Consider the following 27185-nt stretch of genomic DNA (forward strand, 5'->3'; position numbering starts at 1 on the left):
AGTTTGACTGTAAGAACGATCAACAAGTGAAGCAGCACATTGTGCTATTCCACCACTCGTCTGCAATTTAGACGATCTGGAACGCGCACATTATTTCTCGACGTTACTTCCGTCGCCTCTTTCTCAAGTGGATGTTTCCCCAACGGTTATTCGCGGGAGAGAAGCGCCAAACTCGAAATTGAAGAGACTATTCTTTTTTTTAACCAAGGCCATACAAATCTAACCTTGGAATTTGCAATTTAGACACTACATTTTTGGGAGTATGAAACAATCATGACAGAAACACTTTTCAACAAGCGATTGCAAGTGCACGTCAAATGCAAAGATTGCGAAGAAAGGTAAGTTCGATTGATTGCTAACGTTACCGTTAACTAGCTAGCATAATTAACGTTATCTAGCTACTGTAACTAGCTAGATATCAAGCAATATCGATACTTGCGGCCTAACTAGATAGCTCATCAATTTGATATAGTCGTGTCTGGGCATCAGCTAGCTACAGACTATCCAGCAACCTGTGCTACGCGTTACATTGCTAGCTAGCTAAGTTGGCATGTTCAGTAACGTTAAATGTCATATTCGCCAGATGGCGCTTGATAATAACAAATATATCAATGGAGTTGTATGTTACGACTAAAAATACATTGATTGAATCTTTCTGGCTAACTTTACATTACAGGAGAGGAAATATCAGAGTCGGCATTGAGCTTCAATTAACAACTAATCCAGTCCACAAAAGGGTAAGTGGTGTTTACAACCTTGGTTGGTGTTTTGCAAGACTGGATTATTTTCCCATCATCACCCTCCCTCCTTTTATATAGTGTGAATGAGCAGTGTTTCAGAAACCAGTGCATTGATCTCGAAATGCATTGCTTACTACTGTGGGCATGCATAAATACCCAACATAAAGATAGACTCATCAATACAACATACCACGGCGGGGTAACTTCCGCTGAACAGATATCAATCAACAACACCAAAAGTTTCCTGTCACTCACTTCATGGTACAACACCATGGAGAAGCACCAGTCCTAATTAGCAATGCAGCATTACAGCTACATAACTGTTAGTGGGTGTTTTTAATGGAAGTGAAAGTTGCAAAAGGGTGGCTCTCTGGGAGGCATGCATGGGTTAGATTATTCATGGTCCTTAATGGTTTTCAAGGGCTGACCTACAAACATTAGCGACTGGATTCTGCTTAATGATTGACGTTAGTTGACGATGCACTTCCCCTGTTCAAGGGATTCCCTATCACGTCTGCTTTTTTCCCAAATGTCAGTCCTTCCCTCAAGGTAGTAGTTAGTGACAAAGCCACTGTAACTAACACAACTTTGCATTCTAGGATCTGCTGGTGAGACTGACAGATGACACTGACCCTTATTTTCTGTACAACCTTGCCATATCAGAAGAGGATTTTCAAAGGTATCTTACAATTCAATCATTGTGCCCACTATAATGAGCATACACTAATCCTACGTCTTCTGTCATCAGTTTGAAAGTTCAACAGGGCCTGTTGGTAGACTTTGCATCCTTTCCTCAGAAGTTTATAGACCTGCTAAACCAGTGTATCTCGGAGCAAGACAAAGAGAATCCAAGGTGAGAAGACTCTCAGCTCGTTGAATGTCTCCACTAACTGTGAGATCATGGACATGTGACGTCTCTTTGCTCTCCTTTCCCTAGATTTCTGCTCCAGTTGTCATCGCCATCATCCCCAGTATTAGACCACAGCCCTGCCAACCTCAATGTTGTGGAGACCAATGCATTCAAGCACCTCACTCACCTGTCTCTGAAGCTGCTACATGGCACTGATGTGGAGATCAAGAAGTACCTGGCAGTTTGTCTCTCCTGTGTGAAGGTAAGTGAATCTCCCGTTACTCCCTCAGAAACACTAGTTTCGGGGACACAGATTTAGCCTAGTCCTGGATAAAATTAAAATAAATAAAAATAAAACATTTTGATGGAGTTTTTCCATTCAGGTTGGTTTTAGTCCTGGAGTAGGATTCATCTGTGTCTGGGAAACCACCCCTAGTTGTCTTTGTGACCTCAGTCTTGGGAATGGTTGATAGCAGACCTATGAAGGACCTTGGGAGATTCCATGAAGCAACACAGACTGCAGTATACTAAAGTCTGGGAAACTTCTTTGTTGTATTTTAAGTTATCCCCCCATTTTGATCTGTCAGGAGGAGAAGCAGCAGTTGGAACAGAGGCTGAAGAAGACAGAAGATGATCTCTCGAGGCAGCTCAGCTACACACAACAGGTAAAGCAGTAGTTGATCTGAATGGATTGATTCATCTAAAAATGTAGGTGGGAGAAGTAACATCTTAAGTGGGTCCCGATTTTTAAAAAGGTCACCTTTCATATAAACGTGTCTTACAGACTCTGTCGGAGAAGAGCAGAGAGCTAGACAAGCTTCGGTCTGAGTGGACCAGCCAAACAAGCGCTCTGTCGAGCCGCCACTCTCAGGACCTCACTGCAGAGCGGGAGAATGCTTTGGAGGTATCAAGTAACTTCTCATATTATAAGTATGATGTTTAGTTAACTGCCTGAAATCATCTAAGTGCTATTCCAGTTATCAGAAGCCATAAAACCTTGAATGTTTTTTTTAATCTATTTTAGATGACTGGGGTCTCAACAGGTTTATAGCAAGCTACCAGTAGCTCGCAGCCCACCTATGAGAAGCTCGCCAAACAATTCTGAAATTACATGCAATTTTCACGTGTTCCACCAAAAAATGTCATGAACAAATCTCACAAGTAGACACCGAAAGCTCCCAGCTACTATCTAATCAACACATTGAAATTATCCCACTATTGGCTTAAAAAGCCAAACCTAACACTATCTGCCAATTCATTTCCAGAAATATTGCCCCCGTTTGTCTATCACTCCATGTGTGGCCAGTTGATGTGATAATGGTCTTGTGGGTTGACAGGAACACTTTCCCAAAAACCTTCTCAATTAAATGTTAACTGCAAAGTAGGTTTATCTGGGAGAATTATATAATGAGTAAGTATATCATTTGTGTCTATTTATTTGCAAACTTTGCTGTGAAATGAGCAGCAGCAGCACAGAACCATCACCAGACCAGAACATTCAATGGCACATTCCTCACTCGCTAGATGCACAATTAAAGGGCTAGATGCACAATTAAAGGGGAATTACACACAAAACAATCTTCCAGACATAAAAGAAAGTGTTCTGTGATTTAAGCATTGACATCAACCCAGAACATCTGTTGTTTCTTTATGAACTATTGTAATTTTGAGAGTGAAAAACAAAATTAATCTAAAACCTGGAAAAATAAATTGAAGAACAGACTTTGGGAAAATTATAAAATAGAATTTGGGAGAGAAAAAGGGGCCCCCTTGGAGTTGTTTATTAATAAACCATTATTTTACTATGTATATTGACAGAAAACATGGTACACTACGTTCTCTTGTACACTAAAGACCTAGGGGAGAGAAGAATGTGCCTATTTGAAAGCTAGAAAAAATTAGAAGCTCACTTCTATTAATGTAGTTCTCATGCTAGATTTTATGATTTCTCTCAAAAATAAGTGGTTTTCTCTTGTGGTGTTTCTCATCTCGCCCTGTGCAGACACAAACCAGGCTGCAGCAACAAAACGAGCAGCTGCGCCGGGAGCTGGAGGGGGCCCACACTAAGAGCACCCAGCAGCTGCAGAGCAGGCTGGCCGAGCTTGAGACCTCCAACAGGGACCTGACTGAGAAGAGATACAAGAGCGAGTCTACCATCCGCGACTTCAAAGCCAAACTAGTGGGACTGGAAGAGGTGAGGGGGGGATGCAAGGGGCCTTCATTTAGTGGGGGAAATTTCATAAAAACTGCCACTTTTGTGAACAGTTTACATTTTTAAGTCTGAAACGCTCCTAGGATATGTATCTGCCGGTTCATATCATGTGTGTTTTTTTGTTTGTTTTACATCCATATTGAATTCCTGAATTAATAGAGAAATTGAAATCTTGCCGGCCGCCATGTTGACCACCAATGTCTAAATAATCTGCTGACAAGTGTGTATGTCAGAACAGGAGTCTCAGCGAGCGAAGCAGCAGGCCCTGTCTCTTCGGAGGGAGAATGGCACCCTGGACACAGAGTGTCACGAGAAGGAGCGTCAGGTGAACCAGCTGCAGACACGCGTGGCAGTCCTGGAGCAGGAGATGAAAGATAAGGAGCAGCTCGTGCTCCGCACCAAGGAAGTGCTAGAAGCCACTCAGCAACAGAAGGTATGTAGTCAGTCCCCTGGGCAAATGGAGAGCATTTACCCCCTCAATACTGTCAGAAAAGCCAGGATCTTTGTTAAAATTAATATTAATGAATTATGTCAAAACTGTGATGTTATGTATTGATATTCTAGTTTTGTCCCTTTAGGGCACCTGTAAACCCCCCCTCTTGCTTACCTACGTTGAAATGCTTGGAATGTTCTTCCTGTGAAACGCATTATAAAATGCCAACGTTAATTTCTGTTTCCATCACATGTCCTGTCCTTATATTAGTTGTATAAGTATACAGTGTGCTATACAACAAAACTGGGGACAAGGAAGAAACGTTCTCATGTTTGTGCTCATCTTCGGCAGAAATTCTGAGTTAAATTCGTTATTTTTTTTGCTGTAGAAAGACGCAAACAAAACGTGGAGCTAGCCAGTCGAGTGATGCTAGCTAGCCTTTGATGTCACGGCAAAGAGAGCCTCGAGGGATAGGAAGAGTTTCGCTGTGGGAGAAAGTGAAGTTAGCTTGAGTTAAAAGAAAGAAAAAAAGGGTCTGGTGTAAGGGACCGTCTGAAAAGTGTGAGAAAGAAAAATAAACCGAAAATAGGAACATTTGATGAATCTATGGAACAATGGAGTTCTTACCCAGAACGTTTTGAGTACTTTGTGTAGGCAAATGGAATTAAAGCAGAAGTCGTTGTGCCAACATTTTTGACTGTTTTGGGAGGAAAAACATTCAATCTACTGCGCAGCCTAGTAACGCCTGAAAAACCTGGTGATAAATCATATGATGAAATTGTGGCTACCTTAAAATGACATTCTCCCAAACCACTGATAATCGCAGAGAGATTCCGGTTTCATAAGAGAAATCAAGATGAGGGGGAATAAATGTCAGTTTGTGGCTGTATTTAAACAGTTATCTGAATGAACACTGTGAATTTGGGAGATCAATGAGTGATACTATACGTGATAGGTTAGTGTGTGGCATGCGCAGCGAGGCAATTCAGAAACGCCTTTTGACTGAGAGTAACTTAACATTGCAGAGAGCAATAGAAGTGAGTACGTCAATGGAAATGGCAAATAAAGACGCACAACAGCTAAGTGCATCGACCAAAGTGCATAAGGTGTCTACGTGGTTAAAAATCAAGGCAGGAGGTGGGAAGCCATGCTATCGCTGTGGGAAACCAGGTCACCAAGCAGAGGAGTGTTGGTGCAAGGACTTAGACTGCAGAAGTTGTGGGAAAAAGGGTCACATCGGCCGTGCATGTAAAAACAAAAGTACTGAACAAAGGAAAAGCGACTTCAGGAAGTACAAAAATAAAGTGCATAAAATGGAGCACACAGTGGATGAACAAAGTGATACCCTGTCTGAAGGGGAAGAATCTTTGCATGTTTTGTCCATTTCAGACAATGGATACGGGTACTGGGTGACACTGCTACTGGATGGAAACGCAGTACAGATGCAAGTGGACACTGGAGCAGCCATATCTTCGCTGTCTGAGGCTGTATACAAGGAGAAACTACATCACCTCACACTATAGCCCACAGAGATGACACTGAAAACATACACCGGTGAGATTGTTCCAGTGAGAGGAAGCGTGATTGTTACAGTGGAGCTCAACAAACAGAAGGTAAAGCTACCACTCTACATTGTGAAAGGCAACCATCCAGCATTGCAGGACGCACATGGCTGGTAAAGATCAAACTAAACTGGCAGGAAATTCACATGGTTGCAAAAGAGGACACAAACCTACAGGGGATATTGAGGAAACACACGGATGTGTTCAAAGGAGAACTTGGCATTATGAAGGACATAACAGTTAAACCAGACAGCAAGCCAAAATGCTTCAAAGCTAGACCTGTCCCATACGCCTTAAAACCAAAAGTTGAAATTGAGCTAAACAGACTAGTCGAGAGTGGAATATTGGATCCAGTGAATGTTAGTGAATGGGCTACACCCGTTGTTCCAGTCATAAAAAAAGATGGCTCACTCAGACTCTGTGGTGATTTCTAAGTCACCATTAACCCAGTCTTGACTGCTGAAAAATATCCACTGCCCCTCATTGACTACCTCTTTTCTGGTTTAGCTGGAGGACAAAAATTCAGTAAGATAGGCCTGACATAAGTCTATCTACAGATGCATGTGGACCAAGAGTCACAAGAACTGTTGATCATAGTGACTCACAAAGGACTGTACAGGTACTGGAGGCTTCCTTTTGGAATCACCTCAGCTCTGGCCTTATTTCATAGAGCTATGGACCAGATACTGAGCGGGCTCACTGGGGTCCAATGTTACCTCGATGATCTACTCATCACCGGCAAAGACGAGCAGGAGCACCTGAGAAACCTGAACGCTACACTACAGAGATTGGAGGAGTACGGTCTGAGGGTCCGGTTGGACGAATGCAAGTTTTTCCGGCCCTCTGAGTACCTAGGCCACGTCATCGACAGTTCGGGGCTCCACAAGGCGCCATCGAAGGAGAAGGCAGTTGCGGAAGCTCCATCCCCACAGAACGTGAGTCAGCTGGGATCATTCTTAGGACTACTGGCATACTACGCAAAGTTTGTGCCAAACCTAGCTAACATGTTAAAGCTACTGCATGAACCTTTGAATTAAACCAAACAGTGGAAGTGGACAGACTGATGTGAGGAGGCCTTCAAGAAAGTGAAAACAGCCTTAGCTCAGTCAGAGGCCCTAACACACTTCAACCCCAACTTGCCATTACAGTTGGCATGTGGTGCATCACCTTATGGCGTTGGTGCGGTTGTCTCACACATCATGCCATCAGGTGAAGAAAGGCCAATTGCTTTCGCATCACGGACCTTAAGTAAAGCCGAGAGCAATTATGCACAGATTGAGTGTGAAACACTCGCCGTTGTGTTTGGAGTTAAGAAATTTCATCAGTTTCTGTTTGGCCGACGATTCCCACTGCTGACGGACCATAGACCCCTCACCTTCATCTTTGGTCCCCACACCGGCATTCTGTCGCTTGCAGCCAGCCGCATGCAGCGATGGGCGTTATTGTTATCTGCTCACCAGTACGATATCAAGTACAGAAGGTCTGAGCAGCACTGCAATGCAGACAGCCTCTCAAGGCTTCCCTTACCTGTCATACACACTAAGCACTCCCAGGCTGAAATCTTCTACTTCAAGGAAGTGACGAACACCCCAGTTACATCTGTCCAAGTGGAAAAAGTTCTCCCACACTGATCCAGTGATGTCTGAGGTTGTGGACATTGTCACTCGTGGAAAAGGAGATGTCGGACAGCCTACAACCTTACCCAGTGAGGAGAAACAAGCTCAGTTCCGTTTGGATGCTTGGTATGGAGTTTAAGTCATACCGCCACCACTGAGAAGGCAGGTGCTTGAAGAACTCCATTCAGGGCACTGTGGCATGGTGCGAATGAAGGAGATGGCACGCAGCTACTTTTGGTGGCCAGGTCTGGACGCAGCTATCAAAGACAAGGTCAAGTCATGTGATGCATGTCAAAAGATGAGGAACATTCCTCAGCTAGCGCCACTACACCCATGGGACTTCCCAGAGGCGCCTTGGCAGCGAGTCCACATAGACTATGCAGGCCCACTGGAGGATTGTAATTTTCTTAGTCGTAGTTGATGCACACAGCAAATGGCCTGAGGTCACAGTGATGAAGAGCACCTCAGCGGAGAGAACCATCGAAGAGCTACGGTCAATCTTCAGTCTCTTCGGCTTGCCGACGCAACTCGTTAGTGATAATGGGCCCCCAACTGGTGTCTGAAGAGTTCATGGAAGCAAATGGAATTCAGCACATCAAGTCAGCGCCGTATCGCCCTGCTACGAACGGCCTCGCTGAAAGGTTTGTCCAAATGATGAAGCAGGCTTTAAAATCATCACGAGAACGGCTCCCTTAATAGGCGTCTAAACACCTTGTTAAAACTTCTTATGGCTAGGGGTTCCGCTAGCGGCACCCCTCGACAACATTCCGCTGAAAAGGCAGAGTGCGAAATTCAAAAATATTTTTTAGAAATATGTAACTTTTACACATTAACAAGTGCAATACACCAAATGAAAACTTCTTGTTAATCTACCCATCGTTTCCGATTTCAAAAAGGCTTTACAGCGAAAGCACAACATGATTGTTAGGTCAGAGCCAAGTCACAAAAACACACACAGCCATTTTTCCAGCCAAAGATAGTTGTCACAAAAAGCAGAAATATCGATAAAATGAATCACTAACCTTTGATGGTCTTCATCAGATGACACTCATATGCCATGCTACACAATACATGTATGGTTTGTTCGATAAAGTGCATATTTATATCCAAAAATCTGTTTACATTGGCGCGTTACGTTCAGTAATGTTTTTCTTCCAAAACATCTGGTTATTTTCCAGAGAGCCACATCAATTTCCAGAAATACTCATAATTAACATTGATAAAAGATACATGTGTTATTCACAGAATTATAGAGATTTCTCCTTAATGCAACTGCTGTGTCAGATTTTGAAAACTTTACGGAAAAAGCACACCATGCAATAATCTAAGTACAGCGCTCAGACGACAAATCAAGCCAAAGAGATATCTGCCATGTTGGAGTCAACAGAAGTCAGAAATAGCATTATAAATATTCACTTACCTTTTGATCTTCATCAGAATGCACTCCCAGGAATCCCAGTTCCACAATAAATGTTTGATGAAGTTCATCATTTATGTCCAAATTCCTCAATGTTGTTAATGCGTTCCGCCCAGTAATCCATCTTCATGAGGCACAAGGTCCAGACAAAGTCCAACAGTTCCGTTAGTCTGTAGAAACATGTCAAACGATGTGTAGAATCAATCTTTAGGATGTTTTTAACATAAATCTTCAATAATGTTCCAACCGGAGAATTCCTTTGTCTGTAGAAAAGCAATGGAACGAGAGCTACCTCTCACATCACCGCGCGTCACAAGCTCGTAGCACTCTGCCAGACCACTGACTCAAAGAGCCCTCTAAAGACGGTTGACATCTAGTGGAAGCCTTAGGAAGTTCAATTTGACGCCATAGACACTGTTTTCAATAGGCCAAGCTTTGAAAAACTACAAACCTCAGATTTCCCACTTCCTGGTTGAATTTTTCTCAGGTTTTCGCCTGCCATATGAGTTGTTATACTCCGACATCATTCAAACAGTTTTAGAAACGTCAGTGTTTTCTATCCAAATCTACTAATAATATGCATATATTAGCAACTGGGACTGAGTAGCAGGCAGTTTACTCTGGGCACGCTTTTCATCCAAATGTGAAAATGCTGCCCCCTATCCCAAACAGGTTACAGAAACACTCCCCACGCTACAACCAGAGTGGCACCCATGATGAAAAGACAGCTTTGCATGCGACTCGACCTCCTGAGACCTCCAAAGAGAAGACAGGTTGTACAGAGAGCACAGGTGGAGAGACGGAGCAAAGCAAAAGACAAAAGCTTCATAGCTGGAGAGAGGGTTCATGCTCAGAACTACTGCAAAGGTCCAAAGTGGATACCAGCCACAGTGGTTGCACAAACAGGGCCTATGTCCTACACAGTTCACACACCAGAAAACATAATCTGGAGTAGACACGTGGATCAACTGTTGCCAGGAACCAACCTCAGAGATGACTCATGTCAAGTGACAAACCAAGATCAGCTACTGGAGACCTACCATGACTACGAGCTATCACCTGAACATCCACTGCAGCAACCTACAAATGTGGAAAGTACTCTAGACTCACCTGAACCAGCCAGAGTGCCTACTCAGGGTACTGTTGCACCCCAGTCTGGGCATACACCATCACCACTCAGACGCAGAGATAATGTGACTGTAGACTCACCTGTACGTCGTCATTACCCTGCAAGAGAAAGATGACCCCCTGACAGGTTGACTATTTAGTTCCGACTAACCTCTGACATTGGGGCAGAATAGACCCCTGGCTTAAGTCTGGGGACTGAGGCAGTCTACCCTCTATCCCTAGTTTAGAAAAGGCTATTCTGAAAAGTTCATTTATTTACATTAAGATGACTTATATTAAAAAGAAAACAAGGCAAAACAGTGAATATTTACTTTTTTCCTTATGAGTCATCAAAGGTAAAGGGGGAGGAATATGTTGTGTATTGATATTCTATTTTTTTCCCTTTAGGGCACTTGTAACCATCCCTTGCTTACCTACGTTGAAATGCTTGGAATGTTCTTCCTGTGAAATGCATTAAACAATGCCGACGTTAATTTCTACTCCCGCCTCATGTCCTGTCCTTATATTAGTTGTATATGTAATACAGTGTGCTATACAACATGTGACATTCTGTGTTTGTGTGTAGAACTCAGTTGAAGGAAATGCCGAAAGCAAACAACTCCAAATGGGAAAACTGGAAGCCACAGTGAAATCCCTATCTGAGGAACTCATAAAGGTGGGTTACTTACATTTCCAGTCATGGCTTTTTGTTATGCATGTCATGGTCTGAAAAAAATGGTCATAGACTCAATCCAGTCAAGTTCAAATCCACAAGTCCTTGTCCACTCATGCACTTATTTGAGTCTAAATATTGATACCAATTTTGTCTTGGGTCTGATCACATCCCCTTTGAGAAAGAACACATTGAGCGTGGGGGTGAAGTACCGTCTTGACACTACCTCGTGTTGACTTCCTAGGCCAATGGCATCATCAAGAAGCTGCAGGGAGAGCTGAGGGGCCTGGTGGGGAAGATCAAGGTGAAGAACACTGTGATGGTGTCTCAGGAGAAGGTGCTTCAGGAGACCCAGGAGAGGCTGCACAAAGCCCAGAGAGACCTGCAGGACACTCAGCAGCAGCTCAAGCATAGAGACGAGGAGGTGTGTGTTTCCATTAGTGTCCACTACCTTAAATGCGAATCTGAGAATAACAAAAATGGTCAGAAATGGCTGCCGAAAGTGTGTGTGTGTGTGTGTGTGCGCGCGCACAAGCGCAAGCCAAGTTCTGAGGAGTAGTGGGCGCTGACATAATTAATGGGTGTCAAGTTTGGATTGATCTTTTTGGTTGTAACTTCCACTGTAGGTGTCGAAATTGAAGGAGCAGTTGGAGGAGACGGTTCAGAAATTAGATGAAAGCAGGGAGGTGCTGAAAACAAACGAGAATGGTATGGAATGTCTTTTAAAGAAATGTTTCTCAAAAAATACATGATTTTGCGCTTAACCTTGGCTGTTATCAAATGACCCACTGTTTGTATTCATTTAGTCTTCCCCCGCAACAATGGATTTGTCTTATCCTTCAGTTATAATGTGGCTGAACAAACAGCTGAATGAGAACCAGTTATCCAGGAAGCCGGAGACCCTTGGAACGTTTGAGACTCCTTCAACTCTCTCAGCCTCAACTGGACAGAGGATGGGCAGTGCATCTCACAACATGGTAAGCACTAAACATGTCATAGTACACGGTAAGATATTGGTTTGATATGTTTTAGTTGCAGTGGGTATCGTGTTTTGTGTTTTTTATTGCAGTTTTAGATACGTGTGTCGATTTTAAAGTTAATTTGAGTTGTGTGCATGCGTCTTAAAGGCAGACTCTGCCATATGACATCATACACAGGCAGGGAAACTTCCTGCTTATAGATGTCAATAAAAATCTAATCTGCTAAGATGATCTGCTGCTGTTGGCATTTGGCAGATTTAAATTGGATTGTTTTCTGTTAGCAGGGATGCGTTACGCAGGCCGCAGGACACACAGTTTTGGAATATTCAGATATATGAATAAACTTGTTTTGTATAACAAGGAATCATGTCAGCTCTATTCATGGTATTTCTATCTGCAAGGTTTGACAATGTTGTGAATGATGACATCATATTGTCAAGTCTACCTTTTACGATTTGACCAGTTACGATTTGACCAGCAAAGTGCACACAATCAGATCAGCTCAAGTCACGTGTGCTTGACTTTGTTTTCAGCTGGACAGCCGAGCGTTTCCCTCCTCGGCCGGACAGGGCTACCCCATCACGTCCACGCTGAACTCCAAACTCCCTCTGTCCAGCCGCTCCGTCTTCTCACTACACAACCAGGGCCCTGGAGCCAAGGCAGGCTCATCTTTTCTCCTTTGTTACGCTGAAATTCTAATGAAACTTTCATGCTATATTTAGAAGTGTGTTGAAATAGGTGTGGTTTTGCAATGACACAGCCTTGAATTTGGGCCACATCATGAATAGCAACCTGGATGATTTACCTAAAGCAGGTATGGATGTAGGTATGGTTAACAATTCCTTACGTCGACTATGATTTAATCTTGGAAGAACCAATAATTCTATGAGGTGTGGGATAAGGCAGCTTGAACTCAATTTTGTTGTATTTCTAACTCATTTCAGCTGTATTTGGGGGTTTGCTTGAATTCAGACTTTTTTGTTGACCTGGACTGAATTGCAGGTCCAGTTTAACCCGATGAGTACCAAGCCTGGCATGTCTCCTGTGGATGTGAGGGATGGGAGCCCCACAGCACAGCATCCCCCTCAGCCCTCCAACAAAGAGAAGTGAGTCCAGCTCTCTGTTACGTTGTGTGCTTTCAGCATCAGAATTAACTTGGAAGTGTTCAGAAATGTTTTCTCTGCTCACTGTTGCATGAAAATAGCTCCGGTTTATGGATGGTCCATCACCATCAGCAAGAGCCCAAGACCATCTACTTTATTCTCTGGGCCTTCCATTCAGACTGCCTTTTTTCCATCTTCATAACGGTCTTATTCTTCTTTCTCTTTTTTGAACTTTTAGTGGTGAGCCTGCTGGGTTGGAGTCCAAGTACTTTGAGAAGCGAGACGACAGCATTCCCCTCCGTGGTCTGTTGTCTGGCATGCACCTCAACAGAGGTAAGACCACTTTGTAGACACTGGGGGTTATTTGTTTGAGTGATGCCAGTTTATGAGGGGAAGTTCACTCTACATGCCTCTTAACTTCTTGGTGACAGGGGAGCAGTATTGAGTAGCTTGGATGAATAAGGTGCCCAGAGTAAACTGCCTGCTACTCTGTCCCAGATGCTAATATATGCATAGTATTAGAAGTATTAGATAGAAAGCACTCGGAGGTTTCTAAAACTGTTTGAATGATGTCTGTGAGTATAACAGAACTCATATGGCAGGCGAAACCCTGAGAAAAATCCAACCAGGAAGTGGGAAATCTGAGGTTTGTAGTTTCATTTAAGTAATTGCCTATCCAATATGCTGTGTCTATGGGGCCAGATTGCACTTCCCAAGGCTTCCAGCAGATGTCAACAGTCTTTAGAAAGTTGTTTGAAGGGTGGAAGGGTGTCGAATAACAGCTGTTTCAATAAGTGGACTAGGCTGAGGCCAATCAGTTGTTTACTACGCGGTCACGCGGGTGTGCCGTTCCTTCTTTTTCCTCTGTAATGAATACGCTATTGTCCGGTTGGAATATTATTGAAGATTTATTATAAAAAGACCCTAAGGATTGATTGTAAACATTTGACATGTTTCTACAAACTGTAATGGAACTCTTTTGACTTTTCGTCTGGATTTTGCACTCGCGCATTGTGCCTTTGGAATAGTGAACTAAATGCGCGAACAAAACGGAGGTATTTGGACATAAATATGGACGTAATCGAACAAAACAAACATTTATTGTGGGAGTCCTGGGTGTGCATTCCGACGAAGATCAGCAAAGGTAAGTGAAGATTTATAATGCTATTTATGACTTTTGTTGACTCCACAATTTGACGGGTAACTGTATGGCTCGCTTCTGTGGCTGAACGCTGTTCTCAGATTATATTGAATATTGTGCTTTTGCCGTAAAGCTTTTTTGAAATCTGACACAGCGGTTGCATTAAGAAGAAGTTTATCTTTAATTCTGTGTAAAACATGTATCTTTCATCAAAGTTTATGATGAGTATTTCTGTTATTTGATGTGGCTCTCTGCAATTTCTCTGGAAATTGGAGGCATTTCTTGGCTCCAATGTAATCTGAGGTTTTTGGATATAAATAGGAACTTGATCTAACAAAACATACATGTATTGTGTAACATTGAGTCCTGGGAGTGTCATCTGATGAAGATTGTCAAAGGTTAGAATGAATCACTATCTATATTTCTGCTTCTTGTGACGCCTATCTTTTGTTGGAAAATGGCTGAATGCTTTCTGTGACTAGTTGCTGACCTAACATAATGATATGTTCTACTTTCGCCGAAAAGCCTTTTTGAAATCGGACACGGTGGTTGGATTAATGAGAAGTATATCTTTAAAATGGTGTAAAATACTTGTATGGTTGAGGAATTTTAATTATGAGATTTCTGTTGTTTTGAATTTGGCTTTGGCACCCTGCAATTTCACTGGCTGTTGGCGAGGTGGGACGCTAGTGTCCCGAACGATCCCAGAGAGGTTATGTCCCTTCCCACTGGGCACACCACATCATTTCAACATGGAAATGTGGGCGATTTTTGGTTGAGACGTTGATCAATGAGATTTCAACCTTTCTGCTATTATATGAAGCACAGTGAAACTTAAAATGGGTGAATAAAGTACATGGTGCAAGAGATCAAAGCTGTTTGAGATTCTGCACAGATTATTACAGCAATCCACAAACCTGCAACCTTTGCATGCTATCTAGAACATGCAAGCTTTCTATGATTTAGATAACAAGACATTTCTAGTTAGGCTACTACATTAGGTTAACCTCAATGTCGCCATGGATGTGTTAATCATTTTAAGGTTGAATAAATACTGCTAGACTTTAGTCTGTAAGTCAGCCTTAACTTTAGGCTATTTACTATATTACAAAAGTAATAATGAATTGTGTTTGGTTGATAACGCAACCAAATATAAACATTTTAATGCTTGGCTAGTTTAATCTGAGCTACTGGTTTAATCCTATTCTTTTAACTTTTTATTTTTTATTTAGTTGGAGATGGGAATCCAACACATTTAAGTTAATATGCTATTTACTGTATTGCAAAAGTGATATTGAACTGTTTGGTTGTCAACGCATCAACGTTTGAAGGATTTGTATCTTTTGACACTGACTTCAAAGTTAAAGAACAGTGCTAAATAAAATCCAACTTTATTTAAAGTTTGATTTAGTCATATTCTTTAACTTTGATTTTTGGTTGAGATGGAGGCGTGAAGCCAACATTTTATTTGTAGACAAACTGGAATTAAAACCAGACTAAGTCAGTGGTCCAGGTGGACCTATCTGGTCCAGGTGGACCTTCAAGCGCAACTTAATATCCAGTTTGTCTACAAATAAATAATTTATATGTTGGATTCACGTCTCCATCACAACCAAAAATCCAAGATAAAGAATAGGACTTAATCTAATCAGACTTAAATAAAGTTTGATTTGATTTATTACTATTCTTTAACTTAGATTTTTGTTTTAAAATCAACCAAAGCTTGAAACCCTAGGCCTATATGCATTGTCTATTCTTTTGGTTGAACCCGGGGGTTGAATTGAAACTAGTGGAGGATGACTTAGTATTTAGGCCTATATAGCATTTACAATTATTGATTTATATATGACTTCTAAAGTATGGTTGCATTTAATTTGCTCTGTTATTAAACCTAACCTTTGGAATGACTTCGATAGGAACAATAAATATATTTAGTTATTAATCATTCTCATGATGGCACATTAGTAGTATGTGACAAAGTGTTGGAGCAAAATTATTTTATTAGTCTAATGCTGTTGTGACTGCAAACTCTTTGTTAGTCACTGGTCATTTCCCACAGCTGTCCAGTAACCTCATCATACACCCAACAAAGGAGTGATTTGTTATTTGTTCCTAATCTCTGTGACACTGAAAGCCATCCAGGTTGAATTCTTCTCCTGTCTGTTTGTTTAGGCTCTAAAGATCATCACTCCCCTATCTTAAGACACACAGGCTGTAAGAACTGGTTAGAACCTGTTTTTGTTTGTTTGAATGCTTTAAGGGAGTATAACTAATTACCCTTATGTATCTCTTTTCTAGGCTTGCCTCCCTCTTTGAGGGATAAGAAGCTTTTTGTGTTGGTGGAGTATATAAAGACGGAGGGACTTGTAAATAGTCAAGATCCTATCCGGGTTCATCCTGATAGGGAGATCATCCTTGCAATTGCTCAAATAAACCTTGTATTGCTGATAGGAGTTCTGCCTGATTCCATGACTCAGAGGTCTAAGGCACTGCATTGTCACTACAGATCCGGGTTCACACAATTGACCCAGCGTCGTCTGGATTAGGGAAGGGTTTGGTTGGCCGGGATATCCTTGTCCCATCGTGCTCTAGCGATTCCTGTGGCGGGCCGGGCGCATGCACGCTGACACGGTCGCCTATTGTACAGTGTACAGTGTTTCCTCCGACACATTGGTGCGGCTGGCTTCCGGGTAAAGCGAGCAGTGTGTCAAGAAGCAGTGTTGCTTGGCAGGGTCGTGTTTCGGAGGACGCATGGCTCTCGACCTTTGCCTCTCCCGAGTCCGTACGGGAGTTGCAGCGATGGGACAAGACTGTAACTACGAATTGGATATCACAAAATTGGAGAGAAAAAGGGTTTTAAAAAATTCCCTTGGATGGGAGACTAAATCAGTAGGAGGGGCTGCCCAGCCTGTACATGTAATACATTTTTTAGATTGTGAAGTTTCCACTTAGTGTACAACACATTAGGAACACCTTCCTAATATTGAGTTGCGCCTGGCACCTACTACCATATCCTGTTCAAAGGCACTTAAATACTTGTCTTGCTCATTCACCCTTTGAATGGCACACATACACAATCCATGTCTTAATTGTCTCAAGGCTTAAAAATCCTTCTTTAACCTGTCTCCTCCCCTTCTGCAGTCGTGGCCAAAAGTTTTGAGAATGACAAATATTAATTTCCATAAAGTTTGCTGCTTTAGTGTCTTTAGATATTTTTGTCAGGTGTTACATTGAAATACTGAAGTATAATTATAAGCATTTCATAAGTGTCAAAGGCTTTTATTGACAATTACACAAAGTTCATGCAAAGAGTCAATATTTGCATTGTTGACCCTTCTTTTTCCAAGACCTCTGCAATCTGCCCTGGCATGCTGTCAATTAACTTCTGGGCCACATCCTGACTGATGGCAGCCCATTCTTGCATAATCAATGCTTGGAGTTTGTCAGAATTTGTGGGGTTTTGTCTGGGGAGTTTCTTGGCCATGGACCCAAAATATTGATGTTTTGTTCCCAGAGCCACTTAGTTATCACTTTTGCCTTATGGCAAGGTGCTCCATCATGCTGGAAAATGCATTGTTCGTCACCAAACTGTTCCTGGATGGTTGGGAGAAGTTGCTCTCGAAGTTGGTACCATTCTTTATTCATGGCCGTGTTCTTTGGCAAAATTCTGAGTGAGCCCACTCCCTTGGCTGAGAAGCAACCCCACACATGAATGGTCTCAGGATGCTTTACTGTTGGCATGACACAGGTCTGATGGTAGCTCTCACTTTGTCTTCTCCGGACAAGCTTTTTTCTGGATGCCCCAAACAATCGGAAAGGGGATTCATCAGAGAAAATGACTTTACCCCAGTCCTCAGCAGTCCAATCCCTGTACCTTTTGCAGAATATCAGTCTGTCCCTGATGTTTTTTCCTGAAGAGAAGTGGCTTCTTTGCTGCCCTTCTTGACACCAGGCCATCCTCCAAAAGTATTTCCCTCACTGTGCGTGCAGATGCACTCACACCTGCCTGCTGCCTTTCCTGAGCAAGCTCTGTATTGGTGGTGCCCCGATCCCACACCTGAATCAACTTTAGGAGACGGTCCTGGCACTTGCTGGACTTTCTTGAGCGCCCTGAAGCCTTCTTCACAACAATTGAACCGCTCTCCTTGAAGTTCTTGATGATCCGATAAATGGTTGATTTAGGTGCAATCTTACTGGCAGCAGTATCCTTGCCTGTGAAGCCCTTTTTGTGCAAAGCAATGATGACGGCATGTGTTTACTTGCAGGTAACCATAGTTGACAGAGGAAGAACAATGTTTCCAAGCACCACCCTCCTTTTGAAGGTTCCAGCTTTGTCCTCGTCAACACTCACACCTGTGTTAACGAGAATCACTGACGTGTCAGCTGGTCCTTTTGTGGCAGGGCTGAAATGCAGTGGAAATGTTTTTGGGGGATTCAGTTCATTTGCATGGCAAAGAGGGACTTTGCAATTAATTGCAATTCATCTGATCACTCTTCATAACATTCTGGAGTATATGCAAATTGCCATCATACAAACTGAGGCAGCAGACTTAGTGAAAATGTATATTTGTGTCATTCTCAAAACTTTTGGCCACGACTACATTGATTTAACTGAATTTATACAAGTGACCATAGTTCTCACCTGGTCAGTCTCATGGAAAGAGCATGTGTTCTTACGGTTTTGTTCACTGTGTATAACGTTGAAGGTCCATTTCAAAGGTACAAATTCAACATATTTTATACAAGGTTTGTCTGTTAAATTGGTTACAATTTTGACTTAATCCTGTGGTTGAAATTTCACTCAACAGTTTGCATTGATTATTATTTTAAAAAATGAATCCAATGTACTTTACAGATTCCATGTCATAATACGTTGACAAATTACATTGAAACCAAATTGATTCAACTAAACCCAGTGGGTTTGTTCTGCTTTTTTACAATCATACACATTAGCTGTGTTCGAATAACCATACTAACATACTGTACACTACATACTATTAGTTAATTTTTGTATACTGTAAACGAACAGTATCCTTTCAGTTGAGCGTACTAGCTCTTTGCCGGTCTACCGGAAGTTGACGCTGTTGCTATGCAACCTCTTGTTACAAATTACTAGTTAGACAGTTTACGATTTCGGGTGTGTTGTTAATTCTATCCTTCAGATGCTCCGCCGAGGAATAGGGTTGATTTGAGCGTTCTGACCTTACAGCGGCAGTCAAGCACCCAAGCTGATGTTGGCTAGCTACTTCCAGACACAAATGAGACCACTGACCATTTTACTCGCCCTAGCAGAGCCGGTTAGGCAGTTTATTATCCAGAAAGTTGGTGACTGTACTTCTGGTAACAATTTAATTACGCTTTTTTGCCGACTTTTACTGACACCGGCCACATTCAATGTGTGTTGGCGCGCTCGTAAATCCATTATTCTGCGCTCTGGTACACTCAGACGAGAGTGCTCTGAAATCGGAGTAAATAGCCAGAGCGAATTTACGAAAGCAGCAGAATGTCCGTTGAACGCACAACGACGATACCATTTAGCTAAGAATGACAGGATTAATCAAGTAAATGAACATTGGGTAGTTAGCTTATACTTAACATACTGTCATACTGTTTGCTGTATTATTAGCCAACTAACGTTAGCTTACATACAGGTGCATACGGTTGTAATGATAAGCTATGTGGTTCGTAAGGACAGCGTAACTAACAAATTGTCAGCCAACATAACATGTAAGGTAACTTATTTGAAAAATCATTACTTTTTACATTGTTTAACATTGTCATAATTAGTTAAAGCAATGAATTTATGGGTGCATATTTTCTGCCATTTTCTTAAAATCTGAACATGTGAAGCCACGCCTATTTCCTGAATTGCAGTATGGGCCCTAAAGTACAGAAATAGTGTCCTCTGCATGTATACTTAATATTTTGGCGAATTTAGTACGACAGACGGGAACTTTTGGCATACTATATCCATATTATGACCAATAAGCATACTATATACTCAATTAACATTACAAATAGTGCAGTTAGTATGAGTATTCGAACACAGCTATTGTCTTGCACATTGTCAGTAACTTTGCTGAATTAAGATTCAGATTTTGTCTGTCATACGACTTCATTTTTCCCCCATTGTCTCTAGATGTTCCAAGGCCACCACCAGCCAAGCCTGGCCTGCACCCTCTGTCGTCCGCTTACTTCCCTGGCTGAGAAGGAATGGAGCCAAGAACTACTGTAATGTCCACTCCACAACACACCACTGAATACCACTGTGACTAAGGAGAGTGAATTGTTTGACCAACCACAGATTCTCACAGTACCTCCGCCTATGTTAATGTTTTTAACCTGTGCTGTGTTTCCAAGTATTTTTTAAAAAGACAACCAATCAATAGTAATTAAGCCACTTGATCGGTTTGCCAAATATTACGTTTGTTGGTTTGTTTAAAAAATAACTTTGTTGTCACGTCTTACTCGTAATTAGCATTGACATAACTAATGCTGTCATCATGTTGCTCTGGGTGTCTTCATAACTTTTAACACTCAATAGTACTCAAATCCTGGTACGAATGATACATTCTACCAATGAGTTTCCCTCAAGAAAAGCTGCCGTCTGTTCTCATGGTGCAACAATTTGATAAAAGATAACCAGAGAAAAGTTAACATGTACATGCTAATCGGAAGTCATCACCAGCGTATTGATGAACAGAGCATGAACCACAGAATGATTGCTACTGAAGTGTTTGCTGTTTAAAAACTGTACATATGGGTGTATGAAATTAATCATTAATGTGTGTGTATATCTGTAGATTAAAGTTTTGTTTTCAGAATCTGTTGTCTAGTCTCTCTCTGATCAACTAGCTACAATGAACAAAAATATAAACGCAACATGTAAAGTGTTGGTTTCATGAGCTTGAAATAAATGATCCCAGAAATTTTCCATACACACAAAAAGCTTATTAATTTTAATTTGTTTACATCCCTGTTAATAAGCATGTTTCCTTTTGATATACCATCCAGCTGACAGCTGTGGCACATCAATAAACTGATTAAACGCCAGTCTCAAAGTCAACAGTGAAGAGGTGACTCCGGGATGCTGGCCTTCTAGGCAGAGTTCCTCTGTCCAGTGTCTGTTCTTTTGCCCATCTTAATCTTTTATTTGTATTGGCCAGTCTGAGATATGTCTTTTTCTTTGCAACTCTGCCTTGAAGACCAGCATCCCAGAGTCGCCTCTTCACTGTTGACGTTGAGACTGCTGTTTTGCGGGTACTATTTAATGAAGCTGCCAGTTGAGGACTTGTGAGGCTTCTGTTTCTCAAACTAGACAATAATGTACTTGTCTTCTTGCTCAGTTGTGCTCCGGGGCTTCCCACTCCTTTCTATTCTGATGATTGTGTGCAAAGTCACAGTCCCCAAGTCCAGAACAGACTATGGGAGGCACACAGTACTACATAGTTCCATGTAGTCATGGCTCTATTCTGCATCAAGTAACTGATGCAAGCAGTAAAAAAACAGCTATAAAAAAGCACCTTATGGAACAGACTGAAACAACACAAACACATGCATGCACATGTGGATTTAGTACTGTAGATAGTGGGGAGAGCAAGTATTTCATACACTGTTGATTTTGCAGGTTTTCCTACTTACAAAGCATGTAGAGGTCTGTAATTTATATCATAGGTACACTTCAACTGTGAGAGACGGAATCCAAAAATCCAGAAAATCACATTGTATGATTTTTAAGTAATTCATTTGCATTTTATTGCATGACATAAGTCATTGATACATCTGAAAAGCAGAACTTAATATTTGGTACAGAAACCTTTGTTTGCAATTACAGAGATCATACATTTCCTGTAGTTCTTGACCAGGTTTGCACACACTGCAGCAGGGATTTTGGCCCACTCCTCCATACAGACCTACTCCAGATCCTTCAGGTTTTGGGGCTGTCGCTGGGCAATACGGGCTTTCAGCTCCCTTCAAATATTTTCTATTGGGTTCAGGTTTGGAGACTGCCCTGGCCACTCCAGGACCTTGAGATGCTTCTTACGGAGCCACTCCTTAGTTGCCCTGGCTGTGTGTTTCGGGTTGTTGTCATGCTGGAAGACCCAGCCACGACCCATCTTCAATGCTCTTACTGAGGGAAGGAGGTTGTTGGCCAAGATCTCGCCATACATGGCCCCATCTATCCTCCCCTCAATACGGTGCAGTCGTCCTGTCCCCTTTGCAGAAAAGCATTCCCAAAGAATGATGCTTCCACCTCCATGCTTCACGGTTGGGATGGTGTTCTTGGGGTTGTACTCATCCTTCTTCCTCCTCCAAACACGGCGAGTGGAGTTTAGACCAAAAAGCTCTATTTTTGTCTCATCAGACCACATGACCTTCTCCCATTCCTCCTCTGGATCATCCAGATGGTCATTGACAAACTTCAGCCGGGCCTGGACATGCGCTGGCTTGAGCAGGGGGACCTTGCGTGCGCTGCAGGATTTTAATCCATGACGGCGTAGTGTGTTACTAATGGTTTTCTTTGAGACTGTGGTCCCAGCTCTCTTCAGGTCATTGACCAGGTTCTGCCGTGTAGTTCTGGGCTGATCCCTCACCTTCCTCATGATCATTGATGCCCCACCAGGTGAGATCTTGCATGGCGCCCCAGACTGAGGGTGATTGACCGTCATCTTGAACTTCCATTTTCGAATAATTGCGTCAACAGTTGTTGCCTTCTCACCAAGCTGCTTGCCTATTGTCCTGTAGCCCATCCCAGCCTTGTGCAGGTCTACAATTTTATCCCTGATGTCCTTACACAGCTGTCTGGTCTTGGCCATTGTGGACAGGTTGGAGTCTGTTTGATTGAGTGTGTGGACAGGTGTCTTTTATACAGGTAACGAGTTCAAAAAGGTGCAGTTAATACAGGTAATGAGTGGAGAACAGGAGGGCTTCTTAAAGAAAAACTAACAGGTCTGTGAGAGCCGGAATTATTACTGGTTGGTAGGTGATCAAATACTCATGCAATAAAATGCAAATGAATTAGTTAAAAATCATACAATGTGATTTTCTGGATTCTGTCTCTCACAGTTGAAGTGTACCTGTGATAAAAATGACAGACCTCTACATGCTTTGTAAGTAGGAAAACCTGCAAAATCAACAGTGTATCAAATACTTGTTCTCCCCACTGTACCTGCTGGAACGCGTGCTACGGGTGTGTGCAGCTATGGTGACCAGCGAGCAGAGAGAAGGGGGGACTTTACCTAGCAGGGTCTTGTAGATGACCTGGAGCCAGTTGGTTTGGCGACGGGTATGAAGCGAGGGCCAGCTAACGAGAGTGTACAGGTTGCAGAGGTGGGTAGTGTATGTGGCTTTGGTGACAAAACGGATGGCACTGTGATAGACTGCATCCAATTTGTTGAGTAGGGTGTTGGAGGCTATTTTGTAAATGACATCGCCAAAGTCGAGGATCGGTAAGATGGTCAGTTTTACGAGTGTATGTTTGGCAGCATGAGTGAAGGATGCTTTGTTGCGAAATAGGAAGCCAATTCTAGATTTAACTTTGGATTGGAGATGTTTTATGTGAGTCTGGAAGGAGAGTTAACAGTCTAACCAGACACCTAGGTATTTGTAGCATCTGCTTCATCTGACCAGTTTTTTATTGACTGAGTCACTGGTGCATCCTGGTTTAGTTTTTGCTTGTAAGCAGGAATCAGGAGGATACAATTGTCAGATTTGCCAAATGGAGGGTGAGGGAAAGCTTTGCAGATGTCTCTGTGTGTGGAGTAAAGGTGGTCTAAAGTTTTTTTTTCTCCTCTAGTTGCAAATTTAACATGCTGGTAGAAATGACGAATTAATGTTTCCCTGCATTAAAATACCCGGCCACTAGGAGCACCACCTCTGGATGACCGGTTTCCTGTTTGCTTATGGCCGCATACACCTCATTGAGTGCGGTCTTAGTGCCAGCATCGGCTTGTGATGATAAATAGACAGCTACAAAGAATATAGATAAACTCTCTTGGTAGATAGTGTGGTCTACAGTTTATCATGAGATACTCTACCTCAGGCGAGCAAAACCTTGAGACGTCCTTAGATATCGTGCACCCGCTGTTGTTTACAAATATACGTAGACCGCCACCCCTTGCCTTTCCAGAGGCTGCTGTTCTATCCTACCGTTAGTGTATAACCCGCCAGCTAATATGTTATTCATGTTGTCGTTCAGCCACGACTCGGTGAAACATAAGATATTACAGTTTTTAATGTCCCGTTGGTAGGATATACGTGCTTGTAGTTCGTTCACTTTATTATCCAGCGATTGTACATTGGCCAATAGTACCGATGGCAAAGGCAGATTAGCCACTCATTGCCGGATCCTTACCAGGGACCCCAATCTCTTTCCGCAATATTTCTTTATTTTTCTCATGTGATTGACGGGGACGAGTGTCTTGTCGGGTGTCTGGAGTAAATCCCTCTTGCCCGACTCATTAAAGAAAAATTATTTATCCAGGTCACGGTGAGCAATTGCTGTTCTGATGTCCAGAATCTCTTTTCAGTCATAAGAGACTGTAGCAGCAACATTATGTACAAAATAAGTTGCAAACAATGTGAGAAAACAAACAAAATAGCACGGTTGGTTAAGAGCCCATAAAACGGCAGCCATCCCCTCCGGCACCATCTTCTATGGCCAATGAGCAACGATATGTTTAATGTGTATTTATTTTCATTATTTATCTTCATATGACAAGGATTGAAAAGGATTTGCCAGTAGATTGTCGACTTGATTCATTACGATGACTGCTTGTCTAGCTTTGCTAGCAAGATTATCAGTCCAATGAGAGCTACGGTACATACAGTGCCTTGCGAAAGTATTCGGCCCCCTTGAACTTTGCGACAGTGCAGGTGCATTTATACGGAGACTTGATTAGACACAGGTGGATTGTATTTATCATCATTAGTCATTTAGGTCAACATTGGATCATTCAGAGATCCTCACTGAACTTCTGGAGAGAGTTTGCTGCACTGAAAGTAAAGGGGCTGAATAATTTTGCACGCCCAATTTTTGATTTGTTATAAAAGTTTGAAATATCCAATAAATGTCGTCCCACTTGTTGTTGATTCTTCACAAAAAAATACAGTTTTATATCTTTATGTTTGAAGCCTGAAATGTGGCAAAAGGTCGCAAAGTTCAAGGGGGCCGAATACTTTCGCAAGGCACTGTATGTGTATTGATGTCATTTTATTTGTGGCCAATGATCTTGTATGGGTACTTCTAATGTAACTCTATGGCAGAACCCAAGAGGCTTGAATTTGAGCTACCCCCCATAGATTTTGTATGACGTAGTGTCCCCATGAGTGACAGAACACTGAGCCAGGCACAACTAGAGAACATGACCAACCCCTACGCTCCGTATTTTCTGCTGGCTGCCCCTCCTGCCCTGAATGACGGGTCGCTACTGGGCCTGCATACTCACCAGACTCACTCACCCTCACCCATTTGGGATGCTCTGGATCGACAGCGTGTTCCAGTTCCCACCAATATACAGTAACTTCACACAGCCATTGAAGAGGAGTGGGACAACATCAATCCTATGCGAAGGAGATGTGTTGTGCTACATGAGGCAAATGGTCACACCATATACTGACTGGTTTTCTGATCCACACCCCTACCTTTTAAGGTATCTGTGACCAACAGATGCATTCAGAAAGTATCCCGACCCCTTCACACATTTTGTTACGTTACAGCCTTATTCAAAAATTGCTTAAATTGTTTTTTCCCCCTCATCAATCGACACACAGTACCCCATAATAACAAAGCTAAAAAAAATAAAAAAACGGAAATATCACATTTACATAAGTATTCAGACCCTTTACTCAGTACTTTGTTTTCTTTGGTATGATGCTACAAGCTTGGCAGCCCTGTATTTGGAGAGTTTCTTCCATTCTTCTCTACAGATCCTCTCAAGCTCTGTCAGGTTGGATGGAGAGCGTCGCTGCACAGCTATTTTCATGTGTCTCCAGAAATCTTAGATCGGTTTCAAGTCTTGGCTCTGGCTGGACCACAAGGACATTCAGAAGCTTGTCCCAAAGCCACTCCTGCGTTGACTTGGCTGTGTGCTTAGGGTCGTTGTCCTGTTGGAAGGTGAACCTTCGCGCCAGTCTGAGGTCCTGAGTGCTCTGGAGCAGGTTTTCATCAAGGAACTCTGTACTTTGATTGGTTAATCTTTCCCTTCAGCCTGACTAGTCTCCCAGTCCCTGCCACTGAAAACATCCCCACAGCATGATGCTGCCACCACCATGCGTCACCGTAGGGATGGTATTGGCCATGTGCGGTGCCTGGTTTCCTCCAGATGTGACGCTTGGAATTCACACCAGAGTGGTTTCATCAGACCAGAGAATCTTGTTTCTCATAATCTGAGAGTCCAAGCAGGCTGTCATGTGCCTTTTACTGATGTGTGGCGGAGATGGTTGTCCTTTTGGAAACCATCGGGTTTTTGGTCACCTCCCTGACCAAGGCCCTTCTCCCCCGACTGCTCAGTTTGGCCAGGAAGAGTCTTGGTGGTTTCAGACTTCTTCCATTTAAGAATGATGGAGGCCACTGTGTTCTTGGGATCTTCAATGCAGCAGAATTTATTTGTTACCCTTTCCCAGATCTGTGCCTCGACACCATCCTGTCTCAAAGCTCTTCGGACAGTTATTTTGACGTCATAGCTTGGTTTAATCTCTGACTCAACTGTGGGACCTTATATAGACAGGTGTGGGCCTTTCCAAATCATGTCCAATCAATTGAATTCACCACAGGTGGACTCCATCTCAAGGATGATCAATGGAAACAGGATGCACCTGAGCTCAATTTCGAGTCTGTTTTCGCTTTGTCATTATGGGGTATTTTGGGTAGATTAGGATTTTTTATTTTTGTTTCCATTTCAGAATAAGGCTCTAGCGTAACAAAATGTAGATAAAGTGAAGGGGTGTGAATACATTCAGAATGCACTGTATCTCTATTCCCAGTCATTTAAAATGCATAGGGACAAATTTATTTAAATTCAATCAATCAAATGTATTTCTAAAGAAAGCCTTCCTTACATCAGCTGATGTCACAAAGTGCTGTACAGAAACCCAGCCTAAAACCCCAAACAGCAAGCAATGCAGGTGTGGAAGCACGGTGGCTAGGAAAAACTCCCTAGAAAGGCCAGAACCTGGGAAGAAACCTAGAGAGGAACCAGGCTATGAGGGTTGGCCAGTCCTCTTCTGGCTGTGCCGGGTGGAGATAATAATAGAACATGGCCAAGATGTTCAAATGTTCATAGATGACCAGCAGGGTCACCACTAGAGGGACATTTTCAACCACCAACTTAACATCCTGAGACAAGGCCGA

At 42.5% G+C, this 27185-nt stretch overlaps 1 protein-coding gene across 1 annotated transcript; it reads left to right on the forward strand.

The window, feature by feature from the left end:
• The first annotated feature begins 104 nt into the window (after positions 1-104).
• sass6 (SAS-6 centriolar assembly protein) lies at positions 105-20658 on the forward strand. The gene is made up of 17 exons (XM_021561923.2): positions 105-338; positions 677-737; positions 1340-1419; positions 1489-1593; positions 1678-1852; positions 2178-2255; positions 2375-2494; positions 3593-3784; positions 4041-4235; positions 10524-10613; positions 10855-11034; positions 11237-11318; positions 11454-11587; positions 12124-12249; positions 12593-12696; positions 12932-13026; positions 19974-20658. Exons 1-17 carry the CDS (start codon positions 274-276, stop codon positions 20039-20041), a joined length of 1950 nt encoding a protein of 649 aa, XP_021417598.1. The 5' UTR covers positions 105-273; the 3' UTR covers positions 20042-20658.
• Positions 20659-27185: the final 6527 nt, after the last annotated feature.

This window comes from Oncorhynchus mykiss, chromosome 1 (assembly GCF_013265735.2).
Source record: "Oncorhynchus mykiss isolate Arlee chromosome 1, USDA_OmykA_1.1, whole genome shotgun sequence".
Lineage (NCBI taxonomy): Eukaryota > Metazoa > Chordata > Actinopteri > Salmoniformes > Salmonidae > Oncorhynchus > Oncorhynchus mykiss.